General features: G+C 45.5%; 1 protein-coding gene across 6 annotated transcripts in view; it reads right to left on the minus strand.

Annotated features, from left to right (window-relative positions):
* Positions 1 to 2,332: 2,332 nt before the first annotated feature.
* The window catches only part of EHBP1 (EH domain binding protein 1), a 207,262-nt gene continuing 182,762 nt past the window's right edge, over positions 2,333 to 26,832 (minus strand). For all 6 annotated transcript variants that reach the window (XM_064709260.1, XM_064709257.1, XM_064709259.1 and 3 more), the window contains 4 exons: positions 11,290 to 11,389; positions 10,102 to 10,175; positions 3,476 to 3,590; positions 2,333 to 3,338 (listed from right to left, as the gene is read on the minus strand). In XM_064709260.1, the coding sequence (XP_064565330.1) occupies positions 3,248 to 3,338; positions 3,476 to 3,590; positions 10,102 to 10,175; positions 11,290 to 11,389 (380 nt within the window). In that variant the 3' untranslated portion in view covers positions 2,333 to 3,247. The remainder of the gene's footprint in view (positions 3,339 to 3,475; positions 3,591 to 10,101; positions 10,176 to 11,289; positions 11,390 to 26,832) is intronic.

Genomic DNA, 26,832 nt, shown 5'->3' on the forward strand with positions numbered 1-26,832 from the left:
TCCCCGCCTGACTGACAGCCGCCCGGGCAATGGCAGCGCGGGGCGACGGCTCCTCCGCACCGCCCCGCGCCGCTCCGCGCTCCCCCGCGCACCGAGCCCGGCGCCGGGGAGAGCCGGCCGGGGAGCCAGGGGCGGGCGCGCAGGGCCCCGCGCAACCTCCGCGGAGAGGGCGGGCGGTGGGAACTGCTGGAGAAGTGCGGAAGAGGGAGGGCAGCTCCGCGCCCGCGCAGCTCTGCCCCTCCCTCGGGATGCCCCCCAGGCCGCTCCGCGTCCCTGGCGCCCGGGGAGACCGCAGGAAAAGTTTCGGGCGCCGCCTTCGCCGGCACGGAGGGCGCTCCTGGGGAGGGGAGGCGGTGTCGCGGCCCCCCCATCCCGGCGCCCGCGGGCTCTCCCAAACTTTGTGCTCTAAAATCGCAATAAAACTACAGCGACCGCACCTTTCCTCGCGTGTCCCGAATTTAGGGGCTGCTGGCGGGGGCGAGCGGGCGGGTGCAGGGGCGAGGTGACACCGGGCCCTCCCCGCCGCTCCGCGGGGCCCCGCGCTCGGCTCGGCGCGGCGGAGCGGCCCCGGACCTCTGAGAGGCTCCGGTGAGCGGCTTTTGTTGGTCTCCCCAAATCAACTCCCTCTAATTGCAGCGGAGCTGAAAGCGAGCTAATGTTCAAAGGCGCTGCCCGCCGGCCCCGATCGGAGCGCGGTCTCCCGGGGGGAAGACTTTCCCCCCCATTTTATTTTGTTGTTGCTGGAGTTTTTTTCCCGTCTTTTCAAATCTTTTTCCTGTGCGAGGAGAGAACCGTCTAAGCCGGGCGGGAGGGAGCCGATGAGTAGAGCGAAGGAGGTTAGCAAGCTCCTCCGCTCTCCCGCAAAAGTCAGCGACACGGGCACTTTTCCCCCTAACAAAGGCGCCGCGGCCCATTCACAAAAAAGCCAAGGCAGGAGGAGGGAGGAGGAAGAGTTTGCGGGGACAGTTCTCCCCCCTTCCAGCCCCTCTCCCCCGTTTTGCCCCGGTCCTACGGGGCAGTTCCTGGCTCGGGCTGCGCTCCCCCCGCCCCCGCCGCCTTCCATCACTTTTACCCGCCGGGGCAGCCCCGGTCCTGGCGGGCAGCCCCCCCGAGGCTCCCCCCCCGCCGGGGGTATCCGTGCCCCACCGAGCTCCCGCAGCTCCCGCCGTTACCCAATCCCCAATTGCGGGCGCCTCCCCGCAGGCTCGGCCGGGGCTGCGGGCAGGGGGGCGCGGGGCTCGCCGCCCCCCGAGGTGACGGTCCCGGCCACTCCGGTCCCCGCTCGCTCCGCCGGACGGAGCCGGCGCCCTCCCCGCTGTGCCCAGGTAAGGTCGGCGGCAGGGCGGGAGCCGCGGGCGGGCGGGGGCCGGGCTGGGCTGCGCGACCCCGGTGAAGAGTTCGGTCCGGGGCCTCCCGCGGCCGCTGCGCCGCGCTGGGGGCGAAACTCGGGGGACACACACACTCTTACTTTGCCCCCAGCCCAGCGACTGAGTTACTTTTTCCTCTGAAAGCCAGGCAAACACCGGCCTCCCCAGGAGGAGAGGATGCCCGCCCGAGGCCCCCCTGGCCCCAGGGCAGCCCCTCTGAGCTCAGCCGCTCCCGGCGGGGCAGCAGCGCCGCGGGCTTTGCCCCTCTCCCCTCCCGAGCCTCCGCCGCGCTCCGCAGCCGCGGAACCCTCGGAGCGCGTTTCCTGCCGTGCCCAGCTCCTGTGTTTTTACGGGAGGGCAGAAGAGCTCGGCGGAGCCCGCTGCCCCAGCCCCCCCGGCGCCGGGGTGTTCCGCGCATCTTCCCAAACTTCGCATGGGGCCAAATCCACTTGCGGGCCCCGGGGCAGCCCCCGGTTTCCCAGGCCGGTAAATCCCGCGGCGCCGGCGGCCGCTCGCACAAACCCGGGCGCTTCCCTCCTCCCAAAGGGGGACTCCTTTTGGCGAGAGCGGCAAGACAGCGCGCAGCGGACCGCGGTCGCGCCTGGAGCCGCCGGCGCTGTTGCGGCCCCGCAGGCTCCGGGCTCCCTCCGCTCCCCCGGGTGCGCTCCTTGCGCGCCCGCGCTTTGGCCGCGCATCCCCCGCGCCGCTGGCGGGAGGCATCGGCCCCGCGGGGAAAAGTTTTACCTCCCCCTCCCCGAGTTGCATTTTATTAAAATCAAACGAAAAACTTTTCCGTGCGCTGCGTTTCGTTGCGCCGGGAAGCGGCGGCGGCCGGGGCGGCCCGGGGCGCGGAGCCCGCTGCCCCTCCCGCCGGGATCGGGCCCTTCCCGCCCCCCGAGCCCCCTCCCGGCCGACCCAAGGCGGGAGGGTGAAGGGAGTTTCCCAGGTAAAGAGGAAAGCGGCTGTTATGGTAAGAAAGATTCGGGTTTTATTGAAAATTTTATATATGACTCGGTGTTGTAATAAATAAACGAGACGAGCTCCACGAAGGGACGATGCGAGCGCGGGACACGCTTGGGGGCACACGGACGGGGCGGGGTGCGGAGGGGAACGCGGCCGGGCGCAATAAATAACGCGGAGCAGGCCCGGCCGGGTCCGGTCCGGTTCGGTCCATCCGCGGGCAGGAAGCGCCGCGCTGTCCCGGGCCGGGCCGGTCTCTGCCCCGGGCTGCCCCGCTCCGCCCGCAGCCGCTCCCAGGGATTGGTGCCAGCTCCGGGGGAGAAGCCCCCCGAGTGCACCAGAGCAGCTCGGCTCTACTCCCGGGGAAATGTAAAACTGATGTAATAAACCACTGGTAAATACAGCACATTTTTAATAATAACTGGGGTGGACCTGACCTAACTATAAAATGTAGGTAGCTTATTAAGTATTACATATGGCAGGACTAGATGAAACCATTCCCAATGATTTTTTTTTTCCTATATCCCCCTCTCTAATCCTATTACGACAAAAACATTTTTATTTCAAAACTCAGCCCTCCTCCAGCTCCAGAAACCAGGACAGACTATTTCTTCTCCTCCTTCCGCCCATCTCCGGCATCGCCCGCACGCCAGGGGTCTCGGAGATTCCATTTCCAACGCTTTCGGAAGGAGAGCTGAGCCCACAAGGAAATCATGGGACAACGCGAGTTCGCTTGAATGGAAAACAAAAAAACAACGCAGTGGGGCCCGGCGCAGCCTAGATCTGGCCTAAGAAAATGGAAAAAAAGTTTAATTTTTTTTCAAAACATCTTTTTCTTTTTTTTTTCCCAGTCTCATGTCGGCATTTTAAGAACGTAAGAAAGCCGCGCTGCGATTTCGCTGCCGCCGCGGGAAGGCCGCTCACTGGAGAACGCATTTCTCTTCCTTCTTGGCCATCTTGCCTTTGTTTTGCTCGAGGGTCCTCTCCAAATGCTCGTCCTCTTCCTCGGCCCTGCGGAGAGAGGCGGCTGAGGGGCTGCCCGGAGGGGCCCCGGCCCCGCTGAGCTCCCCCGCCCCCGGGCTCGCACCGAACTTTCCGTGGGCACCGGGGGGACACGGCGGGGACCCCCTTCCCCCTGCCCGACTCACTGCTTCTCCTGGGCGTCCAGGTCCCTGACCAGCGCGTCCCGTTTGTTAACGAGAATAACGAGTTCGTCCAGCAAGAGCTGCTCTCGCCTCTTCTGCGCCTCGGTCTTCTGCCAGTCTGCGGGAGAAGCACAACAAGAGCGGCGGTGAGAGCGGCGGCCGCCGGCGCCCGACACAGCCACGGCCATCCCGGCCGGAACCCGCGCCCGCTGCGGCCCGGCCCGGCAGGGCACGGCCCGGCCCAGCGCAGCCTGGCACAGCTCGGCCCGGCCCCGTACGGCCCGATATGGCCCCACGCAGCCTGGCACAGCTCGGCCCGGCCCGGTCTGGCTCAGTACAGACCAATACAATCTGGCACAGCCCGGCAGAGCCCAGCGCAGCCTGGCACAGCCCGGCCCGGCCCCGGCCTCTCTCCCCAGCGAGGCCACCGCGGGGACAAGCGCGGCCCGGCGGCGTTTGGCCCTCCTTGGCTTGGGGAGCTGAGCAGCGATTTTGGGGCCGTTCGGGTGGGGGTTTATTTCCTTTCTTTTCTTTTTTCCTTTTTAGTGTAAGATTTGTTTTGTTTTCCCCACGCCGGTGTCCGCCGGGGTTGCTCCCGGAGGAATGCCCGCTTCCCGCAGCCCGGCTCCGCTCTGCGCGCCCCTCGCCCGCTCCCAGCGGCTGCAGGAATCTCACACTGCGCACCATATGCTCCGCAGTAACTTTAAAGGCAGGTATCGCTTAATTAGTATTGCCCACTTTGAAGTAAAAATACACTTGCTACAGAATATGGCGAGGCCCCTCCAGCCCCGGCGGGTGGGCAGCCTCGCTATTCCCAAGGGATTCATTCGCCCGGCCCGGCCCGGCCCGGCGCTGCCCCGGGGCCGCCCGCAGCCTCGGGCTCCGCAGCCAGACCGAGAGGGCTTGTCGCTGTCAGTCAAGCGCCAGCCTTCCCCGCCTCCCTCATTAAGAAGGTAAACAATGAAAAGCAGGAGCAGTAGATTATGAGGGAGATAGCAGGACAATTGAGGAGCGGGAGGGAAAGAGGACACCGGCTCCAAAAAAAACCCCCAAGCACCGGGAGAAGCCATCGCCAGCGGCCCGGCGCTGTCCTCCTCCTCCGGCCGCGCTTCCCGAAGGCGAGGGGAGAGAGGGTGCAGTCCTTTTGGCTTTCTCCCCCACCCACCCGTGCTCTCCATTGCCCTGGGCGATCATGTTAAAACTCACATGGCTGGTGCTTATTCAGATAAGCCGAACAATGCTCCCCACCGGTTACCATGTGAATCTTCACAAACCCCGCAAGAATGCGGTGGTTCAAATCCCCCTGACCCCCCTCCAAAGCCAAATTTATTCAAGACAGCAAACTGCTCAGAAGCTTTATGAAAGCAAGTGGTGCTAGAGGGAATTCAGCCTTGTATTTACAAATTAAAAATTAGATGCATCATCATGCAATGAAGGTTGGGAGAGCGGCAGAAAGGCAGGAATGTGGAACCGCTTTTATCGCGCCCTCCCCGCCGCCTGCCCGGGCCCACGAGGAGCCCCGGGACAAGCGGCAGCGGGAACCCACGGCACACGCGTGGGCGGCGGGCACGGAGCAGCGAGCGCGTCCCGCCGCACCGGAGCCCGGCCCGCAGCACCGGCTGCCGGGGCACTGCCCCAACTTCCGCGAGTCTTTATTTTTCTCATTTTTCTCCTCCTTTTCCTCGTTCTCCTTCTTTTCCTTTCTCATTTCCTTTTTTTTTTTTTTTTTTTTTTTTTTTAAATGTGTCCTTTCCCCTCCACCGTTGCTAAGGGAATAATTTTTTCAGGTGGACACAGATTAGAGGTGGAGTTAGCAGCTAAAATTACCGGTAATCCAAGCCATTTTTTCCTGCCACAAAGCTGCTTTAATTCGGGTGGCAGCCTTTTAGGTGCTGCTTCTTGGAGCAGTCTCCAGACTTGCACTGCTGCTTCCCCTCCTGCTCCTTCTGGGCAAAGCTCCTTCACTTCAGCCCCGGTAAAACACCCTGCTCTGCCTCTCTGCCAGCCAGAGCTTCCCCAGACCGCAGCGTTTTGCCCCACAAATAAAGCCCCTGACACGCAATGGGATCTCAGCATGACAGCACTGAAAAGGCCCTGAAAAGGGCCACGGCAGCAAGCCAGACAGAAAAGGAGAGAAAGAGACACGGCAGAGGGTTTGAGAGGGTTTCAGGGTGTTTGCTTCCCCCCAGACGTGGTTCCCAACTTTCAGGTTAACTTTTCCCTGGCTTCAGCTGGGAATTGTGCTGGGACTCGGGCTGCCCCAGCACATCTGGGCACACGGAGCTCTGGATGAAAAGGGATTTGAAATCCATCGCCTCTACCTGGACTTTATATATTTGTTTTGCAGTTTTGATGGTTTTCACTTCTTGTTTTTAAAGCTTTTTTGTTTGTTTGTTCGTTTATCCCTTGTTCTCCAGCTGCAGCAGCAACTTTAGTTTTTGAAAGAGCAAACAAGTCAATATTTCAGTAAATGTTTTGCTCAGTCTCTCACTATTTTTCCCTATTAAATCCCTTCCTAAGTGCTACAGGTTTTGTTGCTTCATCTTATAGCCCTGTGAATTAAATAATGTCCTTTTAGGATTTCATGGAACAGAACTGTGTATTTGTTTGGGGTTTTTTGGTTGTTTTTTACACATTTGCTTATTATAAATGTTTCAAACATGCCTTGGGAAAACCTGCTGGAAGAACTATTCCCTTGCAATTTTACTTCCACTTCTAGGAAAGGAGACTGCCTTTCCTCCCCCCAAAATAAAGAGAGTCAAGCAGCAATTGTTTAAAAGGGTAACTGACTCTAAGTATTTAAATAACATTTTATAGGTGACTACCTTGCAATTTTGTTTTATCCAACAAAATACTGCTGGGCAGCAGTTTTGGGAAACATCCCTATGTTTAAAAAAGCAACTGTGTTCAAGTTTGATTCCTACCTGTTGTGCCTTTTAAGCCAGGATTACCTATAACACCTGTCACATATAGTTACCCAGGCTGACTGCAGCTCTGGGAAGCTACAATATGGGCTGTGATTAATTTGAAGATTTCAGAATAATACTGTTATAAAAGCTACACTCTGGACAAAAATAGGATTAAGCTCTGAGGCTGTATATGAGCTAAAAGTGTTGAAAGCTAAAACCCCCATGCCACCACTCGCGATGGGCAGTTTAAAATGACAGAGTTTGCTAAATTCACATTGAAGTAGAAATGTTTTCAATTATTCATCTTCATTGACTTTATATTGTCTTTTTTTCCCCCCCACTGCTTAAACTGATAATTACTTTGAGCAAACAGACATCCAGCTCCCATAGAAATGCTTTAATGGAAATGGTCGAAAGTTCTCGTAGTAAAACCTTCAACCTTGCCACTATAATAAATAAGCCTGGCACTTTGATGAAAATTAACACTAGTTTTGTAAAGAGCACATTGGGGGATTGCAGTCAGGTCTTATCTTTAGTTCCAGTCAACTAGCAATCCTGAAAGAGTTTGCATCATCATCAGAGCAGGCCATTTGATAGGATTCTGCTGCTGAACCTAATCAATCTATGGAATACTGTGGCTGCGCGGTGTAACAAAGCTAAAATAGATTTACAAATGGGGTTTTAGAGGATAAGCTCCTCCACAGGATTACATATTGATTTTAAATATAAAAAGCTTATCATATAAACCATAACTACAAAAATAGTGAACCTATGCATAAATCCTTTTAGAAGAGCACCCACTTCAAACTATAAGCCAAGAATAAATCAAGATGTACAAAATCCGAATGAAGATCCATTTCTTGGGCAGAAAATGAACACACCACCCCAAGGTGTGCAAAAATGAACTTATCTTTTCTAAGGAGGCATTAAAACTCCACTGAAAAAAAAATAAAAGAAAGGAGTGAGAGGCAAGGTAGCTGGAAGTGAGGCATCCCGGTACTGGGCTGCAGCTGCAGTGAAACCACGCACACCTTGTGCTCAGGAGCCGCTGGCCCCGAGAGCCGGGCGGGACGCGCGGGAGCTGCAGCGGCGCAGACGGGCCCCGTTTACCTGCGCTCGCCTTGGCCTCTCAGCGAGGGGGTTCCGGCCATTCTCGCTCGGAACAGCCCAAGAGGAACCTCTCTAGCTGGGAGCAGGCAGCGCGTTAACTCTCCCTTTCTTATCCCTACGGCTCCGTGGGGGAAGGGGGGAGTTCGCCTTTTTTTTTACCACCCTGGGTCATTCATGTGCTCCTCGTGAAGTGCCGCAAGCCTCCAAGAGGCCATTGAGCTCCCGGTGCCTGCAGATGAGCGGCCGGGAAGGAGCCGCCGTCTCCACATCGCTGAGCATCCCACCGGGCAGCAGCTCCGGCCGCAGCCTGCCCAGCCACGGGCACGGCAGAGCCGCCTTCATCTGCCTCTGTCAGCAGGCTCCCACCTTCCGCAGAGCTCTTCTCCCTCCTTCTGTCCCCTGTCATGAACCAGCTAAGTAAATTGGCCGACAGATTTTTAAACAGCAAGTCACGCGTGGAAGAGTTAGAGCAATTTACCAAAACAGTAATTACCACCTCTCAAAGACTTTTCCTTTTTTAAGTTCCAGTTTGGGTTGGTGTGTTCTGCCTTTCTTTTGGACTAACAAACCGCTCCCCTCCTGTTACATATACATATGTGTGTGTATATACACATATATGGTTTTTTTCCTGCCCATATACTTCGGTTTTGGAAGTGGTGCTGGTAAAAGTGAGATCTGCCTTTTCAGCTCTTTCAGGGAGCCCACGCACTCATTAGCAATCGGCTAAATGGCCTCGGAGCCGACAGTGCTGGGCTGTCCGGGCAGCCCCTGCTTCTCCAGAGAAACCACACTGGAAATGGTGTGGTTTTAGCAGGGCTGCCCAAAAACTGCATCTCTGCATCTTCTCAATACAGAAAACACCGATGCGCCCATCGAGAGGTGAGAATGCGTATTTTGAGTTTTCACAGGTGTTTAAATCCTGGAAGAGTTTCTCCTTTAATATGGTTTTTGGGTAAAAGCAGGTAACTGTTAAAAGTTCTAGAAGACCAATAATCTTGTTGAGAGCTACAATGCTAAATGAGGACTTTGTTGCATAAATAAAAAAATCCGCCAAAATAATCAAATTTCTCCAGCACTTATGTTTGCTTCCTAAACCTCTGTTTACCATACCACCAGTAGCATATAAAAAAAAAAAAAAAAAGAAGAAAAGAAAAAAAAGAGAAAAAACAAGAGAGAGAAAAAAACCCCATCTTTTTTGGAGTTTGGGCATACCTCTCTGAATTTACAAAAAGAAATTAAAAAAACATTTTTGTTACACACAATGTGTAAATGGCAGAAGCTGCTAGACATTCAAAGGCTGCTGCTAGGACATTCCAAGGCAGTACACATAGATGAGGCAATTAAACATCGAAAGTTTAGGTTTAAATCAGGATCTCTTAGCTGCTCTCTAGTTTCAGATTATTTTACATTTTAAATATTTCGTCAGTACAATTCCAAATTAATCTGGCCTGTCTCTGCAGAAAGCAATGTATATATTTATGACCCAGGATTATCCAGGAATACAGTGAAGACAGCCTTATGCAAAAAATATAACTACAGATGGAGAGATAGGAAAAAGCTACCTGAAACCTGCTGCTTTTTTCCAACAAACTTATGCTCCCAGTGAAGTCTCCAAACTAATTAGAATTGATTTATTATGGATCAGGTACCTTATCAGGTGAAGAAAGAAATTACCATGGACAGTCAAAGGGTTGAGAGGTCAATACAGAATAGCAAAATCAATTTGCATTGATTAGACAAAAGGTCCATTTTACAGAGCCCAAAGGATTAACTTTAAAGCAAACATCTTTGAACTGTAAGGCAGCATTTGTGACTGAGAGGTATAAGTGGTGCAGCATTAGAAAACACTTAAGATATTTGAATAAGAAAATAATGCAAGCAATGGTTTAAGCTATCTGGATGTTTATTTTTTTATTATGAATCATCCCAAGGATTATTGTACCATTCACTGGAAAGCCCTATGGAAGGGGTGCAATTGTTTCATTTATCCCGTGTCAATCTTCCCCTGAGTGTTACCTCCATTCAGGTGAGGTGACTAAACTGGGGAGAGTCACAGGGAAGGGAGAAACTCCGTGCAAAGGATCGCACTAATCCTGCTGGTGCTCCTGATGAAATATTTACCTGACAAACTTAGTGTCTTACCACCAAAACCATCGAGACTTTTCCCCCCCGAGTGAGTTACTGTTGTAGAACAGGTCTGAAACATTAAAAGGAGGAGGCCCTCTTCTGTGGGTCACCCCTTCCATTTCTGTGGCACCAAAAGCAGCACAATGCCGCAGGAAAACCAAGAGAGCACTACTGCAACAAAAACCTGTAAACCCCACACACATGCTCTACCTCCTCATCACCTTGTTTTCAAAGTTTATTGCAACAAGACCATACTTCTTTGTCCTGCATCTTGGTTCTTTTTTAATTTTTTTTTTTTAATCCTGAAGAAAACTTAATACTGGGATTGCAGCCTCAGCACACTTGCCGTGTGCTATCACTTAAAGCGATGCAAATATCAGTACTAGCACTGGGCTTCAGAGGAGCCTCCACGTTTGGCACTCCCAGGTGCCAAACCAGCCTGGCAGTGAGAGCCTTCCCCCCTTGCCCCAGCACTGCTCTTACCTTCAATAGCCAGCATTGCTCTCAGCTCCCGGTTCAGCAGCTCGTAGCGCCTTTCTAGGTCATGTTCTTTTTCCCTAGGCAAGTTGCAAATGTTCATCAATATGTTAATTACTAAATCATTAAACACTTAAAAGCACCTTTAACTTACATTGATTTTAGGACTCGCAACTGACTTTTCTCTTTAACTTTAAGCTACTCCAAACAAATGATACACAAACTTAAAATCTGGCTCAGGTGGCCTATTCAGTAACAGGGCCTTTTCATTTCACGTAAGGCCGGCTTTAATTCTGTCAGTTTAACTCCACTGTGCTACAGGATGCAATTATTTCATACCCATCTCTGGAACAGCTGTTGTGGAATGTCCAAAGTATAAAATATTCCCCTAGATCTAATGAGTAAATTCCAGCATCAACCTATTCACCAAGGTAACATGACACTGGAAGAATTATTCTGTATATATTCTGCCCTAACCAACAATAAAAATTAGACAAGGGATTAGAAAGCTTAATATTTTGCAGGTAAAATCCTCTGTCAAGTTCAGACCCAGCAGGAGATAGGTGAGCAGAGGCTCTTCCCAGGGAAGTATGCAGGCATCTACACTAGGTGGCATTATGGAAAGAAATATCAAAGTGAAAGAACTGGAAAAGAAGCACTCAGGGCAGGATGCCTCTACAAAGGAGCAGCACCTTCTCCCTTCCTCAACACTGCCAGTGAGAAAAGGTTCATTTGTCCTTACTTTGCACTGTCAGTGGTATCACTGCACTGTGACTGATTTACTGATATCCCTTCAGCAGAGATGGGACTGAGGATTTTCTACAAAGCAAGTAGTGACTCAAATTTGGCTCTTCTCTCTGAACAGACTTCACCTGTCTCATCTGAGGCACAATCCAAACCTATCTGTGCATTTCTAAAATGCAGTTTTATTCTGCTGTTGGGCTTTTGAAAATGTAACAGTGCTTAATATTTCTTTTTTTTTTTCACAGCTCTGGCTAATCTTGTGTCATTGCATGCTTCTCATTTTCAAGTCTGAAATATGAGAAAAACAAGTTACTCAATGTGTAACACATCCACACTACTCCCTTTTGAGGGGTTTTTTTTGAAGCCTAATGGGAAGACAGTAAAGAAAGTTTTGCTTTTATCTGAAGAGTAATCATCCTTTTGTAAATACATATGTTCATCTGTACTTACAGAAGAGAAAGCTGGTTCATTCGTCTTATTAAGGCATTCTTCTTATTAACCAGCATGAACCACTCCTGCATCATAGCTTCTTCCTCTTCTGTGTTTCTTCCTGCAATCAAGAGAACTTCATTACTTCTGTGGCATTTCACAAATTGAGGTACATATTTTCATTTCAGGTTTTGGACTATCAGTTGCCAGCATCACTGAGCATGACACTGCATATTCTCAAATGGTAAAAATATCATATGACTGGAAAGTCCTGCCTGGTTTATAAATAAATCTTTGAAAGCAGCCATCCTCCAGGATACATTGTAGTGTTCTTTATCATGATGACCCTAAATAAATACCTTTTAAAAGGACTGTGTATTTTAAATTCTCCAAATGAACTATACAATTGCAATGCTTCTAGTGAACAACTCTTACTGCTAAAAAATGTCTGGTCATCACCAAACACAAAAACAATCCCCACAGGCAAGATCCACTCCACCCATGCAAACCCAGCACAGCCAGGATGATGTGGCAGGGATCAAAGTAGCTGCAGAAGAGATGCTAATCCTGAACTCTTGGCTAAGGTGTGGGCACCTGCTCAGCTTCTGTGCTCATGGCCACTCTTCCAGATGAGCTGGAAAGAGCTGCTCCTCTCCTCAACCTGCAACCAAAGGGAGCATCTGCACAAATACAAATCATCCTGGGATCCAGGTACCCAAGGGTTCCCTGTGTGTATGCACCCAGCATCCCTTTCCCCAGCCCCCATCCACCCCAGGCAGGATCAGGACTCTTCACAGCCTACCTGCAGCCAGTGCTAAACCCTCCCAGACTCTCTAAGACTCTGTCACCACCCCTGCACCATGAGCAAAAGGCAGATAAGTGTCCAGAAGGCTCCTGACTGTGCTTTCCATGTAGCAGGGCTGCTCAGCCAAATTCCGCCCTCTCTGAGCTCAGGGACATGGAGGAAGTCCTTTGTGGAGGCTGAGCTTCTGCGGAAACCTGCCATTCTCATCCCTCATGCTGAGGTGAAAAGCAAAGGCTATATGGTCCTCATTGAATTATGAAACTCACACATTTCGTAGGGTTAAAATGAATCTAGGAATAAACTTGGAATAAAAGCAAAGGAGCATGAGCTTGGTCATGTGAGTTTGTTTCCCAGCTTTGATAGTGTTTCATTGGGAAAGTGTAGGTAGATGTCTGAGTTTAAGCACCTTGTGTGCAATATGTGAATAACCACCTGTCCTGATCCTGCAAGGGTGCTGAAAGTTAATTTTTTGGTGTTTGTAAAGGGGTTTGAAATCTCTCATGCAAAGTGCTGCACACTTGGGGATGCTACCTTGTTAACTTAAACCACAGGATCCCTAGTGGCACAGAAGCCTTTTCTAGCACCTAGAGCTGGAAAGACACCAGAAAAAACATTGCTTTGCCCTAAACCAAAGCATACAGTGTGTGGATGGGAGTGTTTCAGATGCTCACCACATGCATGTTCACACCCCAGTGCCACAACAGCGTGCAGGCCCAGACCTACATGGAGAGTCTCACCCCCACCAGGTGTGAGCCTCCTGCCTGCAAGGGAAGTTTTCCAGCCTTCTCCAAACTCTTTGATTCCCTCTGCCATAACCATGAGGCATCCATACAATGGCAGGAAAAGAAGATGAGCAGAGAAGTGGGTCAGCATGGGGTGGAACTGGTGGACCCACAGAGTAAGAAGAGGTTACATTTGGCAGGCCCTCCTTTCTGATAGGACCCATATCCATTTATTTGCCTGGGAAGTGCCTGGTCAATGAAATTTCCTGGAATGGTGCTTTTAGGGCTAGCAGTGAGACAGGAAGGGTGAAGCATCCCAAAGCCCAGATGGACCCACAGTGCTTTTCCAAGCAAAAGCAGCAGGGCCCAGCTCCTGGGGCAATGGAGAAATGAAAGAAGAAATCTGACATGTAGAAACGCTCTCCCCCAGTATCTCCACTTCAGGTTTTGTGCATAAAATATCACTCCATGGCATTTACAACAATATTAAGCAGTTCAGTACACTTTGCTGGTAAGTTACAGATCAAAGGCCTTGCTGCTGTACTGCTCCATCTAACAGGGTCTGCTTCTGGAAGTAGATAATAATCAGTATTACCAGTCTTTTGTCCAAATGCACCAAGTAGTTGAAACTCTTTCAGGGGAGAGGTCAAGAAGAAGGGGATTTTTTTGCCTTTTTTTTTCCTTGGAAAATGATCAGTCTATTCTGTAATGCATAAGATTTTTTACTAGCAATGTGGCAAAGTTCTCACAACCAGACATTCATGGCTACAGTAACATTTCAATAAATTTGTTAATTTTGGGGTGGACAGGGATGTCTGGCTCAAAGATTATAAATACAAGCTCTTGCTGCATTTAATTTGCAAGCCTTGAAAAAGAAATGGGAGAGATAAATGTAAATGTCTCCAAAGTGTTGGGCTCAATGGTGGATCTGACTTTGTTGACTTTCGTACCATGCACTTTCAGGTTAAGAACACAGACTTCAGATATAATCTTCTTTCTATGAATGCATTCCTCCTAAACACAGTTAGTTGCAACATATAATGAGAAAAGATCTGGGTAAAGCTTGGAGCTGTCGTGCCAGATCTGCACAGGTGCCTATTTTAATATATCCGTGCTGACACCAAAGCACATGCAATATCCACAGAATGGGCTGGTTTAGAAGTGAATTAACAAAGTCTTGATTGTTTTTACAGAATTTTAAATCTGTTTTTGTATTCGCTTTGGACCCATGTGATGCCCTGACACCAGTCATGTGATATCGGCTGCGATAGGCACAAATCCCCGGGCAGCAACAAAAGAAGAAAGAGCAAAAAAGAAAAAGCTGAGAAAAAGCTTGCAATTTGGAAAAAGGCCAATTTTACCCCGGCGAAGGCCTTTTTGATCAGTGAAATGACACATGTGTGCAATATTAATAGTAGTCGATGCTGATATTTTATTTGTTGACTGTCAGCTTTTAAATTCTTGTGCACAGAGCTGAAACAAATTCTTCCCAGGCAAGCAAAATAAAGATGAACTCCCATATATAAGAAATTTAAATAACTCTTCGGCAAATACACTAGCATTAGAGCATTACTTCATTTTTTTTACTTGATGAAAGGATGCACATGAAACACTTTCAACAAAGAAAAACTGAGTGTTCTTACTGCAGCAATACTGCAAGCAAAACTCACATTTACAATTTCTAAATAAAAAATTTAGAAAAAGCCTTTCTTCAACATGGTTTCACTCTGTAAAACTCAAGCTGCTGCTGGGGTGGTTGTTGTTTTCACTTTCCAAGTGTAAAACAAGTATTTAATTGACTTGCTACAAATGCTTGAAAATTTAAATTGGGAAAGTATCTGTGTTGTTCGTGGGGAAAAAAACCCCAACAAACTGTACAGATTATTAAAATGAAGCAAAAAACCCATGCTGGAGAACAAATCGATCCCACACATGCAAACCCCTTATCTAAGCCAGTACAAGATGCTGAAAATCTATAAATAGCCCACAGATCTTAAACTTAAATTTTTTCCATAATACATGCATTACACTATTGTTTTTGATAAACAACAACAACAAAACCCTTTTAAAGCTAGTAAGTTGGACCATTACAAATTAATCCTGACTTTAATAACTGGTTAAAGACCCCTTCAGCTTTATAAGTAACAAAAAATATTAAAGCCTGTGATCACAGCGAGCTTTTCTCATTTCTCCTCTAACCATTTGTTATTTAATCCAATACTAGTAATCCAATTTGTCCATCAGACTTTTAAAGGGCAGAATGCAACTTCTCCAGCTTAGACACTTTTCAAAGTACAATATATTTTTCAAATGAATGCTGGATGTTTCATTTTTTCCCCAACTGTTCCTAGCTCTAATGTATGAGGAAAAAAAGAACAAGATGAACATTGTTCGTACTGATTAAGTAAGAGCTCATTAAAGAGCTGTCAGTGCTGTACTTTGAATATGCATGAAGCATATAATCAGATCTAGTACCGTCACTAGAGGAGAATACGGTAAGTACAAAGGATTGATTTAATTACTTAGAGTGGGCTGTGGTGGTAAAGCAGTCTTGTTAGCGCAGAAAGAAAAGGAGGTTGTATTCTGGCACGGTTAGGGGAAAAAGGCAGTTTTAGCTTCTGCCACAATACCTAATCTCAGGATAAAGCACTTTACATTGTAGCTTAAAATGAAGACTGCCAGTTTTCTAAAAAGACCAGAATTCATCTTATCTTGTTTAACCTCATCTGGTTAACTATCTAGCAGAACATATTTATTCTCTTTAACACGTAATTATGCTTATACCTTTTTATCCTATAGTTCAATAATGACTTCTGAAAACAGTCTTCAAATAAGAGCGGGTAGTGCTGCAAACATCATATGCATGCAAACTGCTCGGTAAGAGATTTGAAAAATGCAGCACCAGAAACTCAGATGAAACAGTGAGCACACACGCCTTTATGTGAAAAGTCAATACAGTTTTTAATGTTGGACTTTAACCTGAGGAGGCTTCTGGCAGGGTTTCTCTCATTTATTTTCTTTTTCCCCTCTTCCTTTCTGCCTCCTCCTCACCCACACTTTTCTTTTATTTTTTTTTTAATTAATTCATTCTTGTTTTATTCTTTCTCTAGGAATCCAAGGGAATTCTCTCACATCAACTCCCAGTGCCATTTTCTAATTTCATTGTCTGGCTTGAGTGGTGAAGGATGCGTGCTCTATTCTTCTCTTCACTTGACATCTACCAGAACCCTCCTCAATGATTAGGAATGAGCCCAACACCAAGCCTCAAATAGCACAAGACATTAAATTCTGCCCTCAGATATGAGAAGCTCCTACTGGCTTCTGAGTTGTGATTCCAAGCTGTAATAGCTCCTGCTCAGAATTCAATAGAGGCTGCAGCATAAAGTTCGGTAATTTTGTCCCTTACTGGAACAAATTTTAGTGATAGCCAAAGTACTGATAGTGAGTATTTAAATAATGGCCAAGAAAAAACAAACAAACAAACAAACCACAACCCCAAATCCCTTTCCCTTCTCCTGTGGCTCATCACACATATTTCTGATTGTTATATGAAATAAACTTGAGTCAATATTTTTCTACAGTACTCAAGTAGCACAGTAACAAACACATTCCCATTTTCTGAGAACAATATAAGCAACTAGCTTATTTTAATGTTATGCAGCTTCCTGGCAGTCTTTTACAAACACATCCTCCTTCATGTTCTTCTGGATTTACAAATGGATTTTTGTTTACACTGTAAGCTAATGATATCTTAAATTATTTAAATAAGAAGCATCTTGACAAATGTCTTTTCTGAATCAATTTGAAAGAACAATTTTTTTTTCCATTCCTGCTGAAAGTATTTTCAAACTCAGCCAGCTACCAGTGTATCTAGGTACCATTAGACCCATTATTTTTAAGCCATTTGGGCAGCTAGGCATTAGACAAACCCAATATGGATTAACATAGTAAACCTGTATATTGCTAAGAAAACAGAGAAGAAAGTGCTACAAAACACTGAGAATACCACTTAAAAGGAAGAAAAAGCAACAACATGCAGGGACAAGATCAGTTTGCAGTATAAATGTATGAATACAGTAACTCCTCTACACTTTATACCATCATAAATCTGTCAAGATAAGACAATAGATTAATATTTTTTAAAAACTCCTTAAATGTAAATGTATTTAGCTGTTGTGCAAAAATGAATTACAACCTGTAGAGGATAAATAATAAAGGGTTTACATCAGCATCCCAAACCAGCCCATTCAGTCTGGCAAGAAATAACAGGTTTACAGAAATCACTCTGTATGCTGTCTTAAGCAGTAATTGTTTTTAAATTTTATTTGCACTGTGTGTAGTGTGTGTGCCATGGTGTCATGGTTAAACACAGAACCCTTCCCATGTCTCCCCATTTACCTCAACAGAACTACATGAAAAACAACCTACTTAAGACAGAGCCCATTCTTCATCCATTTGCTGATGTTTACACACAGTTTTAAAATAGAATAGAAGAAGCTTTCTTCACTCAACACACTTGGGTGAAGAGGCCAGCAGGAGAATGCCAGTGCATGGGAACTGGAGCGGGGCAAATAACAACAAAAACTGGCCGACTTCGCTCTGCTCCTCTTTCTGGGCTATTTTGTAGTTGACAGAAGCTTGGTGACTACTGAGAGCGGTTCAAATGCCAGTGGATTCCACAAATTTAACAGGAAGGTCTTTTGAAAACATACCCCACTGTCTTTAGTTGTCTGCTTAAAAAAAAAAAATTGCATTCGCCCAATCATAGGGACGAGTTTTTACAAGTTTCTGTATTAGGAGCAAGTGGACAGATTGGCTTGTTTACCTGAAGGAGAACATGAATGGCAAATAAAGAATAGTTCTAGGATGTGTCTCATCTTGTCTCATAAGAACCTGGGGAAATTCACTGAAATTGAAGGTGGTGTGTTTAAAACCGATAAAAAGAATGATCTTTCCTCAAAGCCTCATCATTTACCAGTAGAACTCGTCGCCATGAGGCAATGTTGAAACTAAGAGCTCAGCAAGAATTAAAACCAGGCTGGATGTTGAATATGGAAAGGCAAAGCTGCAGCAATAAATATTCAAATAAACAAACAAAAAACCATGGGAGGTAGGAACTGGATCCTCCTGCTTTAGGACACAAGCTAACCTTTAATTTTTAGAGGTTAAATTAAATGTTCCCTGGGGCCAGGTTAGCCTGTGACAGGCCTCTGCACAGATTCTTGCCCCAGCCTGAGTTCAAGCCACACCTGTCCCTCTACAGTGGAGTGTTCTGGACCAGACTGTGGGGCTGATCTGCTGTGGCCATTAGAGTTTTACTGAAAGGGAACACGGGAAGGGATGAGAAACAGCGCTGGCTGGTTTTGCTGACCAACCTCACGTTGCTAACAAAGGCTGGTGGAAGGTCTCAAACGCTTCCAAGCAAGCAGCAGACTTCCCACTGATTTTAATAGTCTTCTCATCTTGCTCACTGTGAACAGCTTATGCACAGATGAGCTCTTGTTTTTAATGTGAGTTACTGAATTCAACAAACACTTAAGCAGAAAAGCCTCTATTTACAAAAGATATTTTTTGTAAAGGAGAGTTACACGAGACCCACTGCAAAATGCCTCTGACACAACTGAAAGCTACAGTGAAAATTTTTAAATGACAAGTGGTCAACAATTTTTCACTGAGTGAAACTCTGGCATCCCAAAAGAGACACATTTTTTTGAAAAATCACCCTCCTTAGTTTTCAGAGGGCTATCTTTGGTGGAAAACCTCAGAATTTTGGATAAAATATTTTTTCCAAGAAATCGGTGTCAAAACAGAACCTGAAACAGACACCCCACAGCACAAGTGGATGGGCTGCTCCACCTGGTGCTTTAGGCCTCCCATTTGAGATTACCACACCCAGCTTTCTCCCAGAATATTTCCTCCTTTCAGAGCAGGAGGACCTCCTCAGTTATTAAAAACCACTGAAAATGAACATGAAGAGCCAGCAACAGATAAGCAGGTGGAACTGTTGTTTAGATGACACTGCAGAAGTGGTAGCTAGCAGATGAAAGCCTAGCACAAGTTTTTGAGTCTGAGCTGGATGGGAAAATGCCTAGGAACATTAGAAAGGCAAATTCATGGCCAGTAACTTGCTGTCTGAGAGCAGTTGAGAAGGAGACATTGATGTCCACACAATGGAGTCTCATAAAGGTAGGAATCAACTGCCAAGAATCTGCCAGGCAGAGCTACATTGCAGTGCATTGTCTGACTATTTCAGCCCCCAAAATACTGTAACCCTAAAGAAATGGAGCTGCCACCAAGGAAATGCCTTTATCACAAGCACACATCAAATTAGTTTAACATCAAGCAGAAGATTTATAATTTCTTTGGTTTCTGAAACATAAAGAAAAAGAGAGTATTTACAATTTTGAGAGCTGTGTAAACAGAAGGTTGGGGTTCTGACCACATCTCAGCACGTGCACAGATTTATTTACTTGCAGTGGGACTGACTCACAGGAAGATAAACATTTGTGGCCTACAATCTGGGCAGACTAAAGTTATCACAGGACTGAAACGTCCACAAAAAGACAAATTGTGGAAGATAAAACCTGCAAGACCACTGATTTTCTCTACATGACGAGTCAACACAGAGGCCAGTAGAAAATACAGAAAACCAACCAGAACAGAATGCCTGGACTGGATAAAGATTATGAATATATTTTTAGTATGGGACCATCAATCCAGACCAAGAAACTTTGTGCCCCAAAATTCAGGCAACAAGAGGTGAGACTGCACTGAAACACCTGGAGATTCCTGTAAGAAAGTGATGCCTTAAGGACAAGTGCCTGTAGGGAATCCTAACACTGAGTGAAACCAACTTGTGCTTTATCACCCTCTGGTACTCTATACACCCAAATTTTCTCACAAAGCACAATTTCATAAGAAATTTCATAGGAATTTTCAGCACAGGAAAACATGCACTATGAGCTGATACACTCAAACTTTTGAAACTATTAAAAAAAAGGTAGATTATGCTTGGAAACCCAGCAAGAGAGGGATGATGGTATGGCAGGTGAATTATTTCATGTGCAGATTTACAAGTAGAGTTTTGTCATTGGAGATAGTAATTTCTGCACAGCTCGTAACCTCTCCTTGGAACCATTTACTACCAGTTTATGTTGCAAGTGATAAGTGGGCAAGATACTGAAGTGAGAGGCATTTACCTAAAGTCATTGGAGCGTGCTCTGTTAGGTAGCATATTATTCCATTTTTACCAAATGTTGCCTTGCTTCCTTCAGAACATATTCTCCTAGAGCTGGAAAAGGGTAGTGGACATTATAAAGTTATTCTGATGGACAGGGTTGAATTTAACCCAAGTAACTGCCTGAAGTGAGATGATGATGGCAATGAATGTGACCTTGTATCTGTGTTAATGAAAATGTGTACTCTTAGTGGGAGTTGGCAGGTTTGTACTTCTGGGATCCAAACCTTCCTAGGGCTAACTGGGTGAGTTCAGCTAGGCTGAGGTGTCCCAAGGCCCACAGCCTCCAGTTTTGACAGAAAAGGTGGTTTTAGTGGTAAATGGGAGAAACCCAAGAAAAAACAACAGTGCTCTCTGCAGACTGCAGTGGCACTGTGGGCCAGGAGCCTCGGGGTGACCAAGGGGCCTTTCTCCTCGCCTTCACTTTGCAGACACTGATTGTAGAGCAAGCTAACTCCAGGCACAAAGCCAAACACTACGCCTACCACATGAAAGAGCATTTATACTGCTACACCACAAAGAAAGATGGAAATCAGTTAAAAGAAGCAAGTGTCTGTTGGGTCTTGTAAGACTTTTGGAAGGCTTGCAAGCCTATTCACAGTGCCTAGGGCTCTCCCAGAGTAGTCTCCTGCTATGCGGGCAGTGCTCTACTTGGACTCTCTTCTTCAAGCTGGCTTCAACCTGTTGACAGGTTCTTTGAAGGCAATGATGAGGCTACAAAAGCCAGGGAAGTGCATGGAGAGGAGGTTGACTTATCACTCAGTCCCTCCAGCCAATGGGACTCTGTGTTACTTGGAGAAAAAACAAATATGGTCACTGCTGCTGCTGAGCCGCTTGAAGGATTGGATGAATTTGGCCTGGGAAGGTTGAACACGCACACTGCCCACGTTTGGTCTTGGAAAGGCCACCTCCTGTGAACTTTTGCCTACCAATGCACAGACCTAAGACTGAAGAGATGGGGCAAATTAGAGACAAACTCTGAGGTTTGTTTTGTGGAAGCTTCTCAGCTGTAGATACAGTGGGTAATTGGAAAAGTATGGCCAGACGGTCTTCCTTCACCAAAGGCAAATCTGTTTTACAAGAACTGTTAATGGAAACAGACTGATGGATTTTGGAATGAGTTTGCCAATAAGAGATTCTGGAGGCAACATGACAGAAAGGAAACTGGAGAGAGGCTGATAAACCTCAAGAACTCAAGATGTTCTCAACTGCTCATAAAACACATGATTCTGGCAACTATAAATTGCATACTTGGGCAGAAATTTGTGTATGTGTTGTGATCTGAGCCCTGAAGAGTTCTGTCAGAAAATCAGCTCACTGGTGTGCCAGTTTATTTGCATTAACAAACTCATGAATGACTTTGCACTGTGTGTCTTTGCCGGCATTTCCACAGAGCTCTGCAGGCCCCAGGTCACCCAAGTCACACTTGGATGCCACAGAGAGGCACAGTTACCATATTGTGAATAAGACCTTGATCATGGTGTCATTGCACTTCTTTCACCCAGGGTTTTGGTAGCTGTCAAAGCTCCCATTACCACAACCCTGGCAGCAAGTTCACGTTTCTACACAATGGAGAGAGACACATTTCAACAAATGCTTTAGAATACCCCTTTGCTTTCAAAACAAGCAGTAACTACCAAGGTATGGCTTTGTAAACTGTTATCATGTTAGAGTAAAAACCTTTTGCTTGTGCCAAAAACCTTTCCTTCCACTCAAAACAAACTGCTATCAGTAATATCCTTCCAGCCTCCTAGTTGTTAGGTACTTTCAATAGAGAAGGTTCACAAACCACCACTAGCAGCGACCCAAAACCAGTATCACATATGTAGCATCCAGGTATCTAGAATTTCTTTGAAATGTTTTCACTCACTTCTTATGCTAAATGTAAAAAGATAAGCATCAAAAATGTTGCTTTCAGTGATACTTTTACATTTTCATCTTGTTGCCAGGAAGGCTGTTATACTATCCTTGCTCTGCTTTGGGATGTGCACCATTGTCTTTCATAACATGGTTGGTCAACTCATTACTGTCTCGTGGTTTGGCAAGTTCTTGGCCCACCTGAGATTAATCATGCTGACCCAAGCACAACAGTAGTGCAGGAAAGCAAGGCCAAAAAAACTGCTGTAAAACTTACAGTGTTACTGATTCCTTCTTCCTCATTTAGGCAAGATATGAAATATATTAAAAGACCATGATTTTTATTTTTTTCTCCTTATGTACATGCACAGATATTTTTCATACTGTCTGCTTGCAAGCTTGAAGAGGTAACAAAACCAATTTTTAAATTCATCTCTCAGGCAAAACTGAACATTCATCATTTTCCTCCCCAAGCCCTGACACTGGTGAATACAAATCTGCATTTGCTTTTGGGAATCCCGAAGAGAATTGTGAATTCAATTGTTTCTGAAAGATGAAATTTGGCTTAGGGAATAGGATGCCTCCTCCTAGCTCACCCCTCCCCTACTCTAGCGTGGATTTCTCTTGCAGACTGGGTGACTCCAGTGAGGAGCATTCAAGATGGTATAATACAGGCTGGTAAATACAGCTCGATAATCAGGGTTGTGAAGGGGCAGAACATATAAGGGATTTATTTTTTGATAGTGAATCTATACACATATACATCATCAAGCCCCCATTGAGAAGCAGACCACTCCAAGTGATTAATACAGCTAAAGGGGGCAAATAAGAGATCAATGACAAAAATCACCTGGTAAAAAAAAAAGTAAAAGGTGGTGCATTTAATGGGCTTTTACTTTGCATGTGAAACAATACAAGAAACCTATATTTTAGCACTTGTGCTCAACAAGCACTCTAAAGTATGTCAGGATGAGAACAGAAACCCATCCTTTCTAATAATCTTGTGACAAAAGCTAAAAGACATCATCCTATTAACTAGTGATCTCAACTGCTAATGCGGAGTACTTCCTGGTGTCTTTTATGTAGAATGCCGCTATTAAAAAACCACTAAACATTCACTGTGAACAACACAGAATCATTCATCTTTTATCAGCATCTCTTGTTAGAGGAGTATGAGAGGGGCTGAAGGTGTCATTGATATTATAGAGCGGAAATTAATCAGAAATTTTTCTCATATTTTCCTCATCACACTCATTTACTTTTGTACAAATTTCCCCCTGCTAAAAAGTTCATACCCAGCCCCCTGTTGTACGCTTTTAAGTTGAGAATATTCAACGAGTGCGTCAACTGAAAGGCACCAGGTCCCAACACAAAAAGCATTCGAAATTCTCATTTAGTTGTCTTTATTTTGCTAGCGCCATGTGGTCCTTGAAGATGTAGAAAACACGGGAAGCCGAGTAAAGATCAGAGCAAGCTCATTAGCATTCTGACAAAATTGGAGTGGTGGAGATGTATAGTTTGCCTAGTTTGTCGTTTTGAAAGCTACCGGTGGTAAGCTTTCTATTTCATTGTGCTTTTGTCTTTTTTTGGGGTTTTCAACGCAGCAGGGTGGTTGTTAGCCTAGGTTTTCACAGTGCATTGTGGGAACCTTGCCTCACATTCAGCCTATATAGTATCATTTGAGTTCAAGTAAAAAAAAAAAGTAATTTTTTTTTTCCCTATTTATTTCATAATCACCTATGCTAATGTGCAATTGTCATCTGGCTGTCAAAGCCCATCCTGCTCAACACCTGGTTTATAAAGTTAAAAAACCCCCAAAGCCCCCCAAAATTACCAAATAAACTAAAGTCTGAGTTATATTTAAAAATAAAAACCTTTTAAACATGCTCCTAGTTTTCTTCAAAAGACAAGATAAGAAGAAATTAATTTAAATTCCACTGTTTACAATAAACTAGAAATGAATTTGAGACAGATCCAGTTGATTAGAATTCAAAAGAGACTCTGTATAACAGCCTCAATTCTATTTCAGAGCCTCTTGAAAGAAAGATGGGTTTATACTCCAGAATTATGTAAATAATGAATTACCTCTTAGAAGACCTATAGAAGTTATTACTCTGGTCATTTTTTTTTTTTTAACATAAGGCTCACTTTGAAGGGCTGAAAGGGCTACATGAATGCTGCTATTCGACATGAATGTTTCCAAGTTGCAATGAAATGGATAAAGGTCTTTTTGGATGAATTTATCTGCTAAATCCTTGTGGTTGCCCTCCTATCTCGGATGATGACCCAAAAGAATGTCAACAGCTCATTTCCCAGAGAGCTGGGAAGAGTCACTACACAAGCCATAATCTGCACGTTCTCAAAGAACCGTTTCAAACATTACATTTCACAAGCTGTTTAAAGAGATTTTTTTTCCCCTCTCATCTTCACTCTCCTACCAATACTTTGGACATCAGTGCCTTGGAAATGAGCGCTTTAACAAAGTTGAAACGTGACTTTTACGTATTGTGTTGGTGGGTCGGGCATACACACGTGCTCGCGCACGCACCGTGCAACATGTGAGTGCCCATGGGTTCCCACATGCTTCCCATCCACAGCACCAGATTCCAGCCATGCTGTGGCAGGGACAAGGCTAAAAATACATTGAGTCACTCCTAACTTAGCCATCCGATGTTTTTTCTTTTAATATAATGTGCACCGCGCTGCCAAATCACAGATATCCTTTTAGTAGGAAAGAATAAAACCCAGCTTGGAAGGAGATACAATGGATCTAGGTTTGGAATACAGCAAATTTCACAATGGAGTGCAGACTCAAGATATCTTTACTTAGCAAGGGGGAAAGGAAAAATATTGAGGGAAAGAGCTGCTTTATAGAAAGCCTTCAAAATTCTTTCTTTTTGTTATGCATTTGGACAGCATCATTATCTCTACTGTCAAAACAGCCTGAGAGCTGCAGGCAGCCTCTGCTGAGCAATAAAAGCAAATGGTCAGGCCAAAGAGGTCTTTAAAAAACAAACAAAAAAGAAGTACAAGAAGGTAACTGCCTGAAAACAGAAAGCTCTGAGATTCCCATGTGGACTGACAGATCTAAATTTTTCTATCATATTTATAATCTCATTTCACTCTATGCCTTTCATTTCACCTGTGTGTAATACAAGAAATCTCATCACAGGAGATGTTGCTACATTTGAGCTATGTGAGGAACTATAATCCCTCCCCAAATAAAAAACAACACCCTAACCCTTAGAATTAAATAGCAGTTTAATTCTTAACAAAAGGCAGAATTTTGTCAGCTCCAAGATGCTACCTTTATTTCAAATCTCCATTTAAACATTTAAATATTTAAACCTTTTCACTTGGGTTCCAACTCCCAGCAGAGGCAAATAACCTGGAGACTTTTATCTGCACAACAGTAAGGGCGACCGAATTATTTTCTATACTTTGCCATGTGCTTATAGCTGCAAAATTATTTATCTCCTTCACTGCATTCTACTACGAAAGTTTCCTGCAGAAGAATCGCCAGGACCAGCCATATCAAATTAGAGGGCAGTCAGGAGTGTCTAAGTCCAGCTTTAAAACAAATATCATAACAATTACTTAGCCATATGGAAAATAGGGTATGTCTTTCCTGAAAGCTTTTATATATTTTCTATCTCAAATTTCAACTTCATTAGAAAGTACTTCTGACTAGCAAGCTGCAAGATTGCAAAATATCTAACTGTTAACCCACCATGAAGAGACTCTTTTGAATGGCAGAACTTTTCCAAGATGCAAATGAACAATAATCTAATTTTTAGAGTAAATTAACTGAAGGATTCATTTTAATATGTTTCCAAGTCTCCAAAATGAAGTGGCAGTTGCAGGCTCTGCAGTACACACACACATGTGTGCTCATGCTCGTGTACACAGACTGACACGGCACCCCCTGCACCCAGCTTCCATCCTCAGGAGAACCCACATTGTATTTATGTTTAGGTTCTTATGACTTAAAGGCCAGATGTTTCACAAATGACCAACAATTGGAGGTTAGAATAAATTAATGACTGATTTCTGAGCTTTGATGGAATTAAGCATACTTCTTTTCTCAATGTGCCATGTGAATGTTTGCCTGTTCAACTTTTTTTTTTCTTCTTCTTCTTTTTTTTTTTTTTTTTTTTTTGACAAGTGAGGCCACCCGGCAGAAAACAACTGATGCAAAACCCAGGAGTAATCCCTCTGTTTAGTTCAACACTGTGGTTAGCCTTAACACTGCCTCTATTATCCAATGGATTTAGAGAAACTTTCATTTATTTGTTGGCCTCAGTCTTCCAACTTCGTTGCCTTCTTTAAAGGACCCAAGACCCATTCCTATGTAAATACATTTGCATAGGGCCACAATGAAACTTTCTGGGGCTGGGATTAAACTTGCAGAACTAGATAGCTGTGCTGTGCATATTTGTGATCTTCATGTAAGTACTTTCCCAAATACATATGAGTGAATGAAGCCGATGTCCACTCTGGCTACAGGAATGCCTGGAGTTTAAATAAATGCCCCATCGAAAACGACAGAGCAAATCCGAAGGCTGAGGCAGAAAGGACACCCAAACGTGAAAGTATAACATATGTAAAATGAACAAAAAGCATTTTTCCATTAGAAGCTGCTAAAATCAGCACATAACTTGCTGCAAAATGTCCCCTTCTCTCCCAGCTTGTTCTGGTAGGACAACAGCATCCCTGGTGTAAAAGTGATGATTCACAACAACTTGCTTTTTCCCTTTTTTTTCCTGCAGCCTCTGTTTATACAGAGTACCTAGGGTATATTGTATTATTATAAACTGTACTCAATACATCCTTCTTCCAGCCAAGGCAAATATAAAGCTTTGCATCCAGCAAGTCTATTAGGAAACAGCACCTGGACTAATCCCTGCAATTACCACCCTCAAAAAATGCTAGTGGACACTCCA

Source organism: Zonotrichia leucophrys, chromosome 3 (assembly GCF_028769735.1).
Source record: "Zonotrichia leucophrys gambelii isolate GWCS_2022_RI chromosome 3, RI_Zleu_2.0, whole genome shotgun sequence".
Classification (NCBI taxonomy): Eukaryota; Metazoa; Chordata; class Aves; order Passeriformes; family Passerellidae; genus Zonotrichia; species Zonotrichia leucophrys.